This window comes from Melanaphis sacchari, unplaced genomic scaffold, assembly GCF_002803265.2.
Source record: "Melanaphis sacchari strain LSU unplaced genomic scaffold, SCAv2.0 Contig81_pilon_pilon, whole genome shotgun sequence".
NCBI classification, from domain to species: domain Eukaryota; kingdom Metazoa; phylum Arthropoda; class Insecta; order Hemiptera; family Aphididae; genus Melanaphis; species Melanaphis sacchari.
The window spans coordinates 320,283-338,169 of record NW_020271579.1 but is presented as its reverse complement, the minus strand read 5'-3'; the positions used below and the strand labels follow the sequence as shown (position 1 = coordinate 338,169).

Here is a 17,887-nt window from a genome sequence, read left to right as displayed (position 1 = left end):
TGATTTATCACGGTTTAAAAAATAAAAAATAATATACAAATATTATTATTGTCATCGGTTATTTTGTTATTATTGTATTATATTATTATTATTATGCGAATGTTGCGTTGTTATTATTGTATACTATTATTATTATACGGTATACATCGGTTCGTACGGCGTTTGCGTACGTGCCGTAGTACCACGCATGCTCCTATCGGTCGGAACGCGACCCCTCCACCCTCCGGGAACAGCCGTGCCGCGGCCGCCGACGAGCGAACGCGAGCCGTCCAGCGCCACCGACTCGACTCGCGCTGCCAGTCGAAGTTTGACTGCTTTGGCTTGTGGACGTGCGTTGACCGTACCTACTGCGCCACCTCCCAATCGATAACGACATCGTTTTCGTGCCGATTCGAACGTAAACCGTTCGCGACACGATCGTTAATCCGTTTCCAGCCGATTCCTACGATTCACGGCCGACCCGAGTGATCGGGAAAGACCCGTCGACCGGGACAACGAGACAACTACCACAACAACAAATAACAATGGAAGAAGACCAAAATGGCGGCGTCGTCGTCGTCGGGCGGCCGCCGAACAGCGATACCTGCGGAACGATCGTCAACCACGGCGGCGGGGACGATCGGACGTCGGTGGCGGCGGCGGCTGCGGCACCGCCTACTCCAGCGCTCCCGGCGGCGGCGGCCACAGCTTTCGGAGCCCCGGCGCGTCCAGCGCCACGGTACGGCGCCCATCACAACTGCAACAATAACAATTCGGTCATCAAAGGGCAGCCGTTAAAGGTACGCCGCTCGTTTTTAAAATGTTTATTAACCACAAGTCACGATCGACATTTCCCCGCGATTTATCCCACGTCAGGCTTCCCGATTTTCGTAACCCTACCCGTGGTAAGCCTCGCCGACAACAGAAAGTAAAAGTTTCTTTAAAGGAAATCTGTGGACGTGTTTACTCGTACGTCCTATGGTTTTAATATTTAAAATAATATGGTTTATTTATGGTGTACGCAATGTATATCTGATCGTTTTTCACGAGTAAATCTCGTTGACCGTCCAAGTGTTAACGAACACACAGTGTTCGCTTCCAACAGTCGCACAATAAAGCTACAGCGTTGAATGCGATTGCTGGAATAATGCACTATGCAGTGTGCCAAGGACGACCGCTATACCCATTATTAGAACGTGTTTTTTCACTTTGATTTTTGTTGTTGGTTTATGAATTTATGATTAATTATGGCTTAATAATATTGCGTAGCGTGCCTTAATCGTTGATAACTTTACTGGGATAACTTGTTCTGTAACTGTATGCGCCCGGTGGATAATTCAAGAATTTTTCAATTAAAAAATAAATTACCTATTTATTGATAGCCATAGATGAAAATAATTGTGTTCTAGTTAATTTAATTGGAGGGGATGAGGAGTTATAAAAATAACACCCAAGATTTCATAATGTTTGTTTTCCAACCTAGCGTTTTAATTTAATAATTGGCACTAATCAAATATTGCTTACCTAAACATAAGATTCTCATAGTTTATTGTATTGTTTATTTCCATTTAAATTACTTTAAAAATACAATACAAAAACTTAAGTTTATATAACTATAAAACAAATGTAGAATTATAACTTTTTATTTAATTTACTATCCTGAAAATTAGAAAGTGCTTAAATACTTATATTCCGTTCAAAATCTGTTACATTGATGTGTATCATATATATTTGATTATATTTGCCTTGAATATCCAAATTTGAAGTTCAACTAATTCCTTTTCAATCAATAGTTAGTGTTGTTTTTTTTCATCATTGTAAAATTAATAAAATATTTTATAGGGTCCTGGTAATCTAGATCACAGAAATAGACGTACGCGTCGTGGTAAACGTAAAAGCAGAAAGCAAACACCATACATGAAGGATGGGATGTTGTTTCGAGACAAAGCTGTAGCTCCAAATAACACTAATCAGTTTTTAATGGATGATCACAATGATGGACCAGACATAGATAAAAAATTATTTGCACGATACAACAATGAAAATGTACGTACAAGAAATTCAAGTCATACTAGTCTCGAGTCCGAGGCTGAACTGATCTATTCTTCATCGGATGATGATGGCACTTCAATACAAAAAGAATTTATTGAAAGCTATAGACTTGTTCAAGAAGAAGAATTGGCATTGTTGACACAAAACGAACTTGTTCAACGAGTGATTGAGCTTGAAGAAAAAGTGCAATTACTTGAGGCTAAAAGGTAAAAAATAAAAAAATTACATGCAATAATTAGAATAGTTTATTTAATATTATTATTTGACCATAACATTATTGTAGTTTCCTATGACATTTTTATAGAATTATTTTGTTCTTAATTGTGATACAAAAAATTCTAAATTACCTATATGTAGGAAAATATAAATCACTAAGTTATTATTTTTATTTAATATAGGTATAAAAAAAATACAGATACATGTGTAAATGGCATACCTAAAGAAGACGATGAAGAAAACTCTATTGATCTAGAAGAATATAAATTAATGCAAATACAGAATAGAGAATTAACATCACAAAACAAAGTACTGCAAGCTGAAGTTGAAACCCTTAAACAAAATCAAATCAAGATCGAATCAATAGATTCAGAAAGCTCTGTAGATAGTGGAAGTTCTTCAGACTCTAGTAGTTCTTCTAGTTCATCTGATGGACAAGAAATAGAAATGAAGTTTTTAGTACGGAGTAGTGGAAAAGATGATTGATCAGTCAAGTACCAAAATGTAAATGCTTTTTCCTTGTAAATATTTAAGTATAAATATATATATATATATTTATTTTTTTTTTAAGACCAGCTTCTGATAACTGATACTTTTTATGTTAATAATATTAAGTTTTACCCATTCTTCATCGAATGACCATTTGGTTATTTTTTGAAACTCATTGTATTTTAATTTACCGGTATGTTACATAATATTTATTTTTTATTTTGTGTAATTCCGGTAATGATCTCGAGTATTATAAATAATTTATACTGAATGCTTTGGTTTTACCATTATAAATCATCAGAACCATAAACTCCTTTTAAATTATTATATATGTATAATTTTTTTTTAAATATATAATTCCAAAAAAATCCTTCAACAATACATCGACTCTTACCTATTTAAAACTTTATGAAATGTTATATTTCACAAAACATTCATTGTTTTGTACATGTGTGACAATGTTGCAGTAAAAGTTGTACTTTTATTTTATTAAATTTTTTTAATGTAAAATTAAAATAAAAAAATTTAAGAACTGTTAACATATGAGTAGTTAAAATTTCACTGGGTTTTATTTTGTTTATTAATTTACAGATTAGTATTAAAACTATAGCATAATACCAACTCAATTTTGGATACTACTTGTAACCAAATATCATCTTGGTTTTATAATAAGCCTATTTGTAAATTAAATAAATACATTAAATATATATTTAAAACATCACTTCGAATAAAACAAATAAAAAAAATCATTAAATTGGTACAGAAAATAAAAAAAATAAGTAACTGTTAGGACATAAAATTAGGAGCTGCAACTTTAACAATCACTTATAAAATTGGCAAAAAATTTTTAAATACATATTAATGTTCTGGAGAGTTGGCCATTAAATACCAATATTTGCATAACTTATCATCTTTAATCTGCTGTTCTTTAATGGTATCTTCTTTATCTACCATTAAAACAAAACAAGCTTCTAAATAATGCCTTGTTTTGAAATAGCTTCTAGTTAGTAGTTCTAACAATTCTGCCATCTCCAAAGTAGTATCTATAAACAAAAAAGTAAATAATATACTGATAAAAATTGTAATTACTAATGCTTCATACATTGTACAAAGCGCTTTTACAATGATAATTTAAATGTTTATAAGTCCTATAAATATTACTAAAAGAAATGTTAATAGATTGTACAGGTATAAAATTTAGGCATGAAATTGAATACATTATCACGCCTGTAAAAATCTAATAAAGTAAGTAAGATAATCTTAACAGAAAAAAATACTGACATCTTTGAATAATTTGATTTCAAATAATGGATGTTTACTATGTAATAAAAAGAATAAATTATATTATGAGTATGCACATAATATAAAACATTTACGAAAAGATATAATACCAACATAATCTTAGTAACACATTATTATACTTGAATTTTCAAATTAGTTTATAAATTATATTGTACTTGGTATAATAAAACTAAACACTACGTAAAAATTTATCTATCTTCAAAAAACAATAAAATATTAATCTTGATGAAGATTGATTTGTACATTTTAAATTTGATAAATATATATATTAATATATATATATATGTGTGTGTGTGTTACTAATAAAAATGTACATGCAATTTGTGTGATTTGTTATATTATGTTTCAGAATGTTTAATGTAAACTGAAGTTTGGCAATGATCACTTTAACATGGAATTTAGTGATAACTTATGCCTAACAAATAACCATCAGGTAATTCATTTGTGAAATACCTAAGTAATACTGTAGTAATATTATGTGATAAATATATAGCACTACATTATATACTTTAATATTAGTTTAAATAATAAGCTATTAATTTGTGTATTGAAATAAAACCCATTCAATCATAAAAAAGATAGAAATATTAAATTTTCTTATATATCTAAACGTTGATTAAAATATTAAGACTGTTATTGGTATAAGTAAGCATTTAATACTCAGTGCAGTTATTTTCTAACTGCGATTGCTTAAATTTGTTAAATATTAATGTCTAAAAGATATTTTGGAAAAATATTTGGTAATAAAGACATTTTAATAGTTGTTTTACTAAATAATAACTATTGAATTAACTAAAAAAGCAGTTAAATTGTATTAGTGAATTTGAAAAAAAATTGTGATATTTCAATATTTCCATTATGATATCGTAACATTCTGAACATAAACCCAGTCAATAAAAAAATTAATTTTTTTTTAGATTAACACCTGCCGAAAAATGACAGCAACTGGTGTAGTATTGACGTCAGAAACAAAATGTTTGCAAAATAAACATAAAGGTAAAGAGACAAATTGCTCTATTAATAGTGGATAGAAAATTATTCTGCTGAAATACAGTTAAAGAATACTTCTCAGTTAGTTTTGAATTTTAATAATTTTAAAATTATATTATTAGTTGAAAATGTGATGACTTTATAAAAATTAATACAAATTAACCAATTATAATTTATTTATTTAATCTTATTGTAGTTAAAACGTTTTTAAAAGCAATATATACCTTAACACATTAACCGCTGACAGTCATCTGCAATCCTTAAATTTTATAAATTTATGACCGCTGGCAACCATAAATGAATTTAGTTATATTATATTATTAATTTTTCTATGGCGCTACAATAATGTACCAAAATAAGGACCATGGCATAGCAGGAATTATTACAATTTTTTTGATATAGTTACCTATAATATACTATTTTTTTTTAAATATTTAGTGTATACAAATTTGAAAAACATTGAAAAATATGTTTGGCGTATAACAAATACTTATTGAATGACCACTAATGATCATATGGCAGTTAATGTGTTAAAATTCATAGTAATTAACGTAAGAAACCAACAAGATAAAACAGATTCATAGACTTACAATATTTCAACATTCATTATTGGTTAATTTTCTCTAATAAAAAAAAATATTAATGAGCTTACAATAAAAAAATGAATTGACACTTTTTTTTATTTCAAATTTACATAGACCCTAAACTTATGACATGCTCTTTAATTCTACATACAATAATAAGATTTTAAGTTTAATAAGAGACCTATTGTTTAACTGATCAAATTATGTAATTTATCACAGGTCAATGGTGTCAACTAATGTGTCATAGAGGCAAAAAAATGTGTTACTGACTGAAATTTATCTTAAGATCAGAAAGTGGTGTCAAATATCTCCAGGATTCACCACTAATTATCTACATATAAATACATTCTATTTATGGATGATAATTATTTTAAAATCATACACCTGGATTAAAGACGTGAAGTTTTAAATTACAAAAACTATAATTTAAGAAAAAAGATGTAATATGAGTGAAAAAAATCTAAATTAAAAAAGTTGATGATTGTTTAAATTTTATTTTTGTTATTTATATTTAGTCAACCAAAATAAAATAAAACAATTTATTTTATGAAAAACAAAATCATTTTTTTTTTTTGTAAAAAAAGGGTTTCTAGTATATATATAAAAAAAAATGTAATAAAAAGACTCTTTACCGGCATTATAAATTCATGTAATATATAAAATGTTTACTTTATTATTATATGAAATATACTTAATGTGATTTGAAAAACCAAAATATAATAGATAAATAATAATGGTGTAATATTTTTTTTAATTCATACAATATAACTACTAATATAACAATAAAATAAATGTTCTTACTATATGATGACAATTCATACATCTTTGGATTAGTACTCATTTTTTGTAATAGGATTTTCCACAATTCTAGCGTCTCCATAATGTTTTTAAAAACAGATGCATGTTGATTGGATAGTATGCATTTTAATAATACCAATATTTGTGTTGCCTAAATTGAAAAATAATATTATTAATAATTAATAGTTGTTTAGTTATTTGATGTTTACAGATTAGATTTAAAAAACGAGGAAAACAAATATTGTGTGATTGAAAATATTTATTTTTTTTTATTTGAAATATGTATTAGTAAATATGTTACCATTAAATAGTCATCCCGAATTGTAAGATAAATCCGTTCAGTTTCAGTCACAGATTGTCCAAACCCCATCATTCGATTACAAGTATCTAACACACCTAAATCAACTTTTTCCATGTAATGTTTGTAATATAACCACATGTGTAAGTAAATTTGCTGTATTTCAGATCGCAGTTCAGTTGAATGTTCAGTAATTAAACATAATTTCCATTTTGAATCTTTTGTAGGCACTTTCATTATCCTAAAATAGTTACATATTTTTTTTTAAATATAGATTTATGAAAAAACAATATTAGAAAAATATATAGCACCTATTTAATTATTGGTACAACAAAAGTAGAATATAGATTGCTTATTTAAGCATTTTAACTTAACAATTAATAACAAAATAAATTTAAGATAAATTAATAAAAATAATATACTTACTCAAAACATATTTTGTAAAATGGTAAAATCTCTGATGAACATTTGTTTAATGTTGATTTCTTAAGTGAAAGTTCTTGAGTTGAATCTGGTTTTTTATGAATAACTTTTGGGGAGAGCTTTAAAATAACAGATTCTTATCAAATTATTTATTTTTTAAGATGTAATGTTTCTTTTAATTTATAAAAATAAGACTGGTTTTTAAAAATGGCATATAGATATTAAATTACACAAAAAAGAAACTGTTTAATTAATAATACATCATAGATATCTTTAACAGTAACATAGATGAATAATTATCATACTGAACTACTATTTTTACTAAATAATACTAGTTATGTAATAACATGTCATATGAATTAGAGATAATTAATTTTGAAATTACGAAATAAACATAATCTAGTGAAGTAGTGTTTTATTAGATAAATAAGAAATTATTCAAAGGTATAGTGTTTTAAATTACTCAGAAAACACAAAAAGGTTACAATTTTATTATTTATAAATTTCTTGATACATTTAGATATTTTCCAATGGAGATTTTATACCTCTTTTTTAGGTATAAAATTAATATATAATTTTGAGTTTTGAAATATATTTGTCATAAAAATAAGTTGTAATATTAACGAATAAAAAAGAAAGATAAATTCCTTGTAATTCTTAGAAAACTAAGTGTTTTTATTTAGAAAAATCTTTTTCTAGGTTTTTTTATAACCTAAGTCATTTAATTATTGTATAATACTTTTTATTGTATTGTTTGAATGATCATTCTCAACATTCATTATAAAGTAATAATGTCATCTTAAATTAAATGTTTAAGTAATAAAAATAAAATATGAAATGTCCTACTTGCCAAAAATAACCAATACATTTAAATAAAAAAAATATTTGTAATTTATACAAGATGAATTTTTTTTTAACATATAATTAATTAAACATAAAGTTTGACATAAAATAAAATAAATTTACCAGATTTTTTTGTTCATCTAAGATATTACTTAGTACAATAGTTTCATTGCTCATCATCATTAATTGTTCATAGTAAGATATTTGCTCTTCATTAGGTAGCTCAAATTCAGGAACTAGAAAATAATTATCCATCAATAACTAATTTTAGATCATAAAATAAATATTATCTTAATAATATATATATAATCATTTTAAAATTAAATTAAGTAAATTATGTTTTTAAACACAATTTATTTTAACATACATTTAGAATAATTGTATCAATTTTAATAGAGAAGTATAATATACATTTCTAAGATAAAAAATCATTGAGGAATAATTACTAAATGTTGCTTTAAAAGGATTCAATACTGACCAATTCTATCTACTTAACACATTTGGGATAAAAAAATTTATGTTAAATCTACTTGAGATTGATTCAACCATATTTTTTATTTTATCACCTTGAGTACAAAATCAGTTATACTTCAATTTTTGAGTAAATTATAATTACAAAATCAAAAATATAATCAATTTTAATTCAAATCTGTTTTTAGATTTCTTATCGCTTCACTAGATTAATTTGTTGGTATATTTGGTAAAAAATTTACATCTAAATTTCTATGTTACGCATGTGTTAGCTAAAGATAAAAACGGTTGGTATTAAATCTTTCTTTTGATATGAAACTATTCATACAGTATTTCCAATCAAAATATACTTTTTCAATGTATAAAATTAGTTATAAATAATATGAAAGACTTTGTATTATTTAGATACATTAATTTAGAGGTTTCATTATTGTAGTTTTTTTTTTTTTAAGTGTTAATAATATTAATTTTTAACAAGGTACTATTATATATTTATAAATTGTATATACATCTGGAATACTATTATGTAGACTTCTTAAAAAATATATAAATAATACAAATGGCTGGTTCATAATTTCTTAGACATAAATAATTTTAGTAACTTACCATTTATAGGGTAGCTAATGTTAAGAACATTTCTTCTGGGCTCATACATTTCTGATTGCATGTATAAGTAAGGATTTTTATCACTACGCAATTCAACTCCTCTAGATATTAAGTACATAAAATAATTGAATTAAAAATTAAGTAATAAATTAAAGGTTATTAACACACAACACTTTACCCTAAAATAAGGTAACAATTGATATTTTGCATATGTTTTAAAAGTAATTGGCGCTATTGTTACTAAAATATACCATATATATTTAAATATAACTTTTATTTTTTAAAACATTATTCATATCCTCATTAAATTGTATTCCTCTTAAAAGACTTCAACCTCCATCTATACAATAATTTTCATAAAATTGAGTTTTCAAATTAAATAATATTTATTTCTTCATCAATGTTTTGTATTATAAGAAGATTATATTATTTTATAAATATATGATTGAATTTATGTAGAATATATTTATATAGGCATACAGAGGTATGTGCTGGAATATTATAACTTTTAGCTGTTTTACTTTTTGTATATAAATAAAATAATTTTTTATTAGATAAATGTAACATATTAATGTTATTATTTACAAGTTACAAATTATTGTTTAAATTATTTAATGCAGCAAATCTTATATAGTATAGAACTAGAAATAGTTTATGGTGGCCGCTATGTTTACACATTTCAGTGATGTTATAAAACTTGAAGAAAATACCTACTTAAAAATGTTTATTTTTATTTAGAAAAGCATTGAAAAATAAAAAATTTACTAATGATAATAAATAAATGCATTAGGTAATTAATATTTTTAATATTTACTCGATATCATATAGCAATGTCATAAATAGGGTCAGAATATAAATCTGAACATTTCATCTAAAACATACCTAACAGTTCTCAATGAAGTTTTTAACACGTTTTGTTGTTGAATAGGTAGGCACGTAAGAAATAGGTAGTACTTTATTAAATACTAAAGAAAGTATAACAACATAAATAGGTAAATACCGTGAGTAAGCATAGGCTGGTAGTCCTTCTCTTAAATTTTTCTTCCGTCCATCCCTGTCGAATACTTTGTAATTTGCATTCATTTTCTATAATTCCGTAAGCACAAAATCGCATATAGTGTCAATTAATTCGGAACACAAACAATGTGCTAACAATTAACGAATCACTTATAAAAACAAAATAGGTGTACCGTTGACGACGTAGAGGTATGCACTTACTGCCTTGCAGGGCGAAGGATCAGTGTAAAGTGTAAACGATATAAAAGCGATATCTACACACAAACTAACGGAATATTCTAAAACGTAATACGTAGTGACGTCATATTGTCATAATATATTATTCTGAAATTCTGAATAATCGTACTGTAACCGAATTACCAAAGGACAAAACGAGGTTCGTCAAAATCATAGAAACTTCATGGTAATTTATTATTATTGGACATCACCGGGAAAACGGACCAAGACGACGGTAGGTAAGCCTTAAGACAGCTGCTGGACTCCGATTACTTGGTATTAGGTAGTAGGTACTCGAAAGTTATCTGAGAACTGGACAGTGGACACTGGAGTCGCGGAAGTCGATAATTCGAAAACAAATCAACTGTGAACGATGTTTACTGGATATGACGTATATTATGTATCATGGATGTGGCTTTGCAAGTATTAAATAATATTAATCATTAGTAGTGTATACGTGTTATCAAGTTAAAATCTGCGTTTAACGCTTACTACAAAAATAGCTACACATTAATGACTAATGTACTTAGTATCTAGTTCTAGTACTTATCTAGTATCTACTAATACCTGGATTTGAGAAGTACCTAGTCGAGTTGAATCTACCGATCGGCCATTACCATTAAGGCATTAACATTTAGGCTAGGATCACACTATGCGTTTTGTCGGCAACCGAAAAATACTATCCCGATTAACCGCAATCGGGACGATCGATCATACTGTGCGTTTTATCGGTAACCGAATACATACAAATGAGATTAAAAAGCCCGAAAATCGTTTTTAATTTAAATTTAAATTTTAAACTGATTTTTTATTTAAACGAAATGTATCTAGTATTATAAGTAAAAAAATAATAAAAAGGTTGTGTAATTAGAATTATTTGTTTTTATTTAAAACGTGTATCAACTAATTATGCTAATAAATAATAATATACATCTATAATATAAATAAAATATAATATATATATTACAAATATATTTTAAGTTATTAAATTATTTAAATTTAAAAATGATTATTAATTATTCATAAAATTTTCAATTTCGGTTACCGATAATCCGCACAAATGTGATCGGACAAATTGCATTGCATGTGTTGTGCTTTACATCCCGAAACGCAACCGGACGGTTGGACCGCAACACGTTGCGGTCGCTTCCCGACGGTTTTTAATCGGTTCCGTAAATCGGTCTAGTCTGGCCCTGATAACGCGTTTTATATTTAAACCTATTTTATTTTAGAGTGTTGCGGTTTGGCTCCGGTTGATCGGGAACCGACAAAACGCATAGTGTGATCCTAGCCTTAACATCAGAAGCTCCTATAAAACGTATAGGTAATTATACGTTATTAAGTATCGACTTTTTGCCGTTTCTTATAAGTCGAATGATCAGTTTTACCAATTGATTTCTAAGATACACGAAATTCTTACAATTTAATTTGAAATTTGGACGATAAATATGATATTGATATTATTAGTTATATTATTATCCGTAATTTCGTCCACAAATACTTTCTACCGAGTACCAACTGTGTAGAATATATTATGTAGAATTGTAGAAAAAAATTTTCATAGATCTAAAAAATTTATGTCTTCGGAATCGGCCGTTATACTTACTACTATGTAATTAATAATTTATACATAAAAATTGCGTGTTTTCGTGGTCTTTTACATGGTTTCAAATGGCCAAGTTCTAAGTTTTTAACCGTTGCTGTTAATAAATTAGGTACTAACTAAAAAAATTACGAACTAAAATCGACAATATTTTGTTAATATTATGAATTATGATTCATAAGACGAACGATGAACTATAAGTATAAACCGCGCACCACGGTAGTTAAAAAATACAATTTAGAGAACTCGTCGCAACATGCAAATGTGCGCAGTATTTCCTCGAAATGGGTGAGATCGATTTCATTTCATTGGATTTTGGGATCTTTTTAGATCGTGGTACACGAGTTTTTAGCATTTTTAATGTGTCTATATTTTATTTTTCTTATCTAAATGTGAAACACCGATAAATTCTTCATTTATCTATTAAATAACATTTTTACCACAACTAAATAAATTTTACTTTTTTATATTAGTAAAACAAAATTTAAAATTTAATAGTTATAAAGTACTCCTTATTTAATGTTAATAGTACAACATTTTATCTTTTATTTGGTTATTAGAATAAATGGATAATAACATTGCCCATAAACTTATTAAAAATTATAAAGTGAATAATGAATATAGTTATAATTTAAAAAAAGTTTATAAAAAAGATATATTTTAAAAAAATTTTCATGAAAGTGGAACAAAAACGAGACAAATCTAAAACACGGAACAACGCTCATTATTTACTAACGTGGGACGTCTGGTTATATTAAACATGTTCTATAAAGTATAAGTTTATAACTAGGGCCCGCAATTTGATAACCTAAAAATCTTTAAAAATGCACACAAAAAAGTATTAAAATGACTTAAAAAATTACTCTAAAAATACCAAAAAATAACATAACATTTTCAAAAATTCATTAAACATGTTTTTTTTTTTTACTGACTTAAGATCCTAAATTAAATTTAAAACAGAGTTAAAAAATAATGTCAATAATATAAAATAATTACAAAAAATAAATTTGTATTTTTAGAAAAATAATTAAAGAATTAAGCTGTAAAATACAAATATATCTACAAAAATGCAAAAAAAAGCATTAAAATCAGTAAAAAATGACCATATGGTTATACCAAAAATTATCGAAAAAAAAAATAAATAGTTTCATTAAATTTTGCATGAAATAAGACACATTTTTGTAAAGACGAGCGTTATATAAACGCATTAGAAAAAAAGAAGCAATTGTATCAAGTTCCGGGTTTTATTTTTAACACAAATTTATTATTTTTTTATTGATATTTATTCCTAATTCCTGTATGTTAAATGTACATTAAATTGATTTGTTAAATTTTAAAATTACATTAATTATTAATAAACAACATGTAAAGTATACTAGAATAAATTGTTTCGTAAAACTTTACCGCAACATTTGATTTGAGAATTAATATTTACTTAAAGCAGGATAAAATGTCTTTAGTGTACTATTGTCTATTTCTGAAAGTAAAAATGATAAGCAAGTTGTTTACTACACGTCTTGTGCCGAATTCTAATTTACCAAGCAGTAAGCAGATTCATTTAAATCATTAAATGTTTTGTGATTCAGTTAAAAAAAAATTAAAAAATACTGTTTTATTTATAAAAACTTGTGTGAAAATTTAAAAAGTTGTACTTTTAATAGATATATTTCAACATTTTATTAGATAAATTGAGATAAATCAGTTTAATAACTTCTTAAAACAAAATTTTAAAAACTAATCATCTTTTTGAATAATATCATGTCACTGTTAAGAGTACTGGTATCTAATATCCACTAAACTACATCAACTTAGGTCAACATGATGTTGTTTTTAATATTAGGCATGATAATACAATAAAAATAAACTCAGTTTTTCAAAATAAAACATTTTATTTTAATTAATTGACATATAAAATACCTATTTACATTTTGTTTGATGTTATTTTCTCACTCAATACAAAATTATACATTTTTAAATTAAATTAAAATAGCAGTCAGTCAAATGGTTCAAAATTATATTGAAATTGAACTGATTTTCAAACAAAAATTAATTTATTCAAAATAACATCCATTAAGCAATAGCAGCAAATATATCTTGATTAAAATTTTTGTCTTGACAATCAAAAATTTTTTTGTTTGTAATGTTCCTCTCCATACACATCCAAGTTTGTTTATCAATCTGTTTCCAAAATTTTACAGCATAATTGTTCATTGTAACAGACAACACAGTTCCAAAACGAGAAAAACTAACTTTTTGTTTTTGTTTGTTTTCAGAGTCAATCTCTGTTTGTACCCAATCACAACAATCATCACTTCCCCATATAAACACTCGACCATTTGACGCACAGCTAGCAAATGTATATTTGTACAGACCAGAAGTTGGATTCCAACTTATGTCTTTGATAGTATTTAATTGATTGTCTGATTCATACATAATGTTCCACATACCTAATTGACCTTTCCATATTTTGATCTTATTATCATTTCCTCCACTAACTAATAGCAAATGATTATTTAACAATTGATTTGACCAACTGATACAATTAACACCATTTAAATGAGCATTAGGGATCTTTGATACTGACCATTCATTAATATTTAGAGTATGTATTGAAATAGTACCATCCGCACTTGAACAAGCTATGATTGCTCCAGATTTATACGGCGCCCAATCTATAGAAGTTGTTGATGATTTATGTCCTTCATATTGATAAACAATTTTCCACTCGCCATTATCATTAGTTTTACGTACAATTAATTTACAATCTGATCCACATGAAGCTAAAAAACCAAATTTTGGATGTGAAAACATAACTTGCCATACAGGACCAACATGTTCTTGTAATTGTATTGTTGAATACATGTCTGGTTTGTCACTCTCATAAATTTGAATAACACCATCAGCAGAACTAGTACACACATATTTATTATAATAATCAATGTCTGATGAAATAATTTGCCTCTTGTTATGGGTTTCAAATGAACTAACTACTGACAGCATGTTTCTGGTGAAGTGGCAATTAACACGACCAATATCAATTCATGAACTACATACAAGTCAGTAATTACTAAGTACAAGAGAGCAGATAGTAATGAGTAATCACTAAATAACACAAGACAATAAAAGAGTAAAACTAAAGCTAGACTAAGACAGTAAGATAGTATCACAATTCACAGGAATAAAGGTAAAAGTGTAAAACAATGCGATGTACAGAGTTCCAACGGTTACTCGAACTTCGAAGTCTGAGGATTGTTATCGGTTGTTATCAAAATCGGGAAATCTGTACCCATCTCCATAATAGAGCGCCTGGCGGGGCGTCCAAATAAAAATTAGGTAACTGAGTGGCCGGTCACACTGTGTGGAGTCGGGCGCCTATTTTGAATTTAGTACATTTGTTAAGAAAACTTCTATGAAAAAATAGAGCAATAGAGCGTAAATACTAAATGCGTAATCATTTAAGATATACTTAAACCGTGCTAATAAGACAGATATTTCCTTATGTACAATGACTTGTTTATTCAATACATTAAAATTTTTAATCGGGAAATTTAGTGTAAAAAACGAAATACTACTTTCAACCAAAGTAATGTTATAAGACAAATATTTCAAGACCTAACATACCACAAGTTTCAATATTACAATATGATACTATATACCATCACTGTTAAATCCATGACACCTAAAACTGTTATAAGAATTTGCATGGGTGTACAGTTACAGGTATGATTATAACTTTTGTAGCTGGAAATTTTATGAATAAGATAAATAGTAAATAGAAACAAAGTATCAATGAAAAAATGAAATCTGTTATAATTAGTTTTTCTACATTGAAAGAATAGGATGCTATTAAGTTTTTAAGAGATCATAATGACATAAAATCAGTTCAGAAACAGTAAACTCAAATTCTCAAGCTACAAAAATATAGGTAAATGTTAAAATTTCTATTAATATCTTAAGTATTAACATTTTTTTAAATGATTCAAAAATGAATCTGAAACAGTTTTTATACAAATACAACAGAAAATCATTGTAGTTTTCTTTTTGGTAACTCTATGAAAATTTTCTACATCCTTTCAATTCATTATTCATGATTAATTTGCCAAAACTCAGAAGTATAAGTGTTTTAAAGTAAAGAACTATATATTCAAGTCCAATCATATAAATAAAAATATGTTCATATATTAGAATGTACCTAATATATATTAACATGTAACCTAACCTATGAATGTGTTTGATATTGATATATATTTTTGAAATTATTGATAAATCTCAATTTGTTTTGAAATAATTTAAAATGATAATATTTAATCAAGTATACAAATCTTTTATTTTACTTGTATATTAAAATTAAAATTACCATAATCCTTTTAAAAATTCAAAATTAATTTTGACAAATTTTTGAATTTTTGTTGATAATATAAAATTAAAGCTGTATGGTGTGCAATATTTAAATAAAAACCTCTTTTGACCCCTATCACTTGTATACAAGGGTGAGCATGTATTGTTGTATAGAAAAGTTTTTGATTAACCTTAAAAGTTTAGGTAAAAATTTAAGGTTAATTTAATTTATTTTCTAAAAGGATGTTGTGCCATCTACCAATGAATAATTTTTTTATAAATTTGATCAATATTTTAAGCAACTCGGCAAAAATTTCATATAATTATGATTATTTATGGTATAGTAATACATTAATGTTATACTAAAATAAACCATAACAATTTTTTTTTATTATTTTAACAAAAATGTATTTTAATAGAAATCTAATTTTGCATAAAGTAGGTACAAACTTTAATTTCTAAACAATCAAATATTTTAATTGATGCTGTAGTATTTTGGAATATGATTATATTTTTTAAGTATTAACATACATTATCATTTATCTTACATAGTAGAAAATATAATTAATACATAATTTTTATCGAAAGTAAATATCCACTTTACTTTTAACTAAATGGATTTGAGGTAATACATATTTTTTACAAGGGCATTTCATTCCACCAACAAAGTCAAAAGAACCAACTCTCAAATTGCAATTTGGACAACTCAGTTTTCCTTTTTGCCAATCTTCCTGAAATAAATAACACTTGTTTTAGTAAAAATTTATTTTGGTAAGTGGTGTGACTGTCCAAATATAATTATAATGAGTAATAATACTATTAATGATTAAAATTAAAGAAGGGTTTTTAGAAGGATTTTAATCAGAAATTAAGAAATTTAAATTTGATAATAAGGTATAGGTAATACCTTCTAAAGCAATATTTTGTTATAGTTCTATTGAATAAAAGAGCAGGATAAGTAATAAGGAGGAGAGGAGTTCCATATATTTTCTTTGAAAATGAGATAAAAATTGTAAAAATAATTAACATTAACAAATTGACTTCTCTGCACAAGTGTCTGATTTCTACAACAAAACAAATAATCGTATGGATATACAATGAATAGTAATTTAATAATTTATTTATTAAATTTTATTATGTAAAATTAATTTATTTTGATATACTTACTTCTTCAATTGATGAATTTATCCATTCAGGCAAATTAGTAGATGATAAGTACCAATTGTTCTCCATTACATTATCATTACAACTGTATGTAACTCTAGCTGTATTTTGAATTTGCTTTTCATGACAATCAAGTATAGATGAACTCTCACTTGATGCTAATTCAAATCGACATTTCTGACATTTAATACTAATATTGGTCATTTTAACTCAAATACAACAAATAAATTAAGATAAAATATTATTCAACTATAAAATTAATAATTTTTTTTTTAATGCGTGATTGTTTATGAATTCTTATTTAAATTGTTCAAACATTTTTATATAATTTAAAATTTGTAAAATGTGACAATTTAATAACAAATGTTATGAAATCTGATAACAGACAACAGTATCATAAAATTGATAAAGTGATACGGTATCGTTATCGTTATCTTATTGTTACCGCAGTGGTAACTATAACGGTTTTGTAATTAAACCTTGGTTTATTTTGTCAAA

At 26.3% G+C, this 17,887-nt stretch overlaps 4 protein-coding genes across 5 annotated transcripts; 1 reads left to right on the top strand and 3 right to left on the bottom strand.

Moving 5' to 3' along the window:
- Nucleotides 1-227: 227 nt before the first annotated feature.
- Nucleotides 228-6,017, top strand: LOC112602073 (protein HEXIM1-like). 2 transcript variants are annotated; one of them, XR_003115083.1, is made up of 6 exons: nt 228-779; nt 1,822-2,237; nt 2,430-2,751; nt 4,388-4,471; nt 4,956-5,034; nt 5,832-6,017. XR_003115083.1 is itself a non-coding variant. In XM_025349994.1 (3 exons), the coding sequence occupies exons 1-3, from the start codon at nt 525-527 to the stop codon at nt 2,731-2,733; spliced, it is 975 nt and encodes a 324-aa protein (XP_025205779.1). In that variant the 5' UTR covers nt 230-524; the 3' UTR covers nt 2,734-2,939. The 2 variants fall into 2 exon arrangements, 1 of the variants encoding a protein (XP_025205779.1); XM_025349994.1 differs by lacking the exons at nt 4,388-4,471; nt 4,956-5,034; nt 5,832-6,017 and having other exon boundaries at nt 230-779; nt 2,430-2,939.
- Nucleotides 3,453-10,134, bottom strand: LOC112602072. The gene is made up of 7 exons (XM_025349993.1): nt 10,052-10,134; nt 9,052-9,152; nt 8,098-8,210; nt 7,135-7,250; nt 6,712-6,949; nt 6,414-6,561; nt 3,453-3,779 (listed from the first exon to the last, which is right to left on the bottom strand). Exons 1-7 carry the CDS (start codon nt 10,132-10,134, stop codon nt 3,595-3,597), a joined length of 984 nt encoding a protein of 327 aa, XP_025205778.1. The 3' UTR covers nt 3,453-3,594.
- Nucleotides 10,135-13,879: 3,745 nt separating this feature from the next.
- LOC112602071 (protein SEC13 homolog) lies at nt 13,880-15,162 on the bottom strand. Its single transcript, XM_025349992.1, has one exon. The coding sequence runs from the start codon at nt 14,885-14,887 to the stop codon at nt 13,958-13,960; it is 930 nt and encodes a 309-aa protein (XP_025205777.1). The 5' UTR covers nt 14,888-15,162; the 3' UTR covers nt 13,880-13,957.
- A 1,550-nt stretch (nt 15,163-16,712) lies between these two features.
- LOC112602090 (E3 ubiquitin-protein ligase RNF180-like) lies at nt 16,713-17,643 on the bottom strand. The gene is made up of 2 exons (XM_025350016.1): nt 17,393-17,643; nt 16,713-16,956 (listed from the first exon to the last, which is right to left on the bottom strand). The coding sequence occupies exons 1-2, from the start codon at nt 17,591-17,593 to the stop codon at nt 16,804-16,806; spliced, it is 354 nt and encodes a 117-aa protein (XP_025205801.1). The 5' UTR covers nt 17,594-17,643; the 3' UTR covers nt 16,713-16,803.
- Nucleotides 17,644-17,887: the final 244 nt, after the last annotated feature.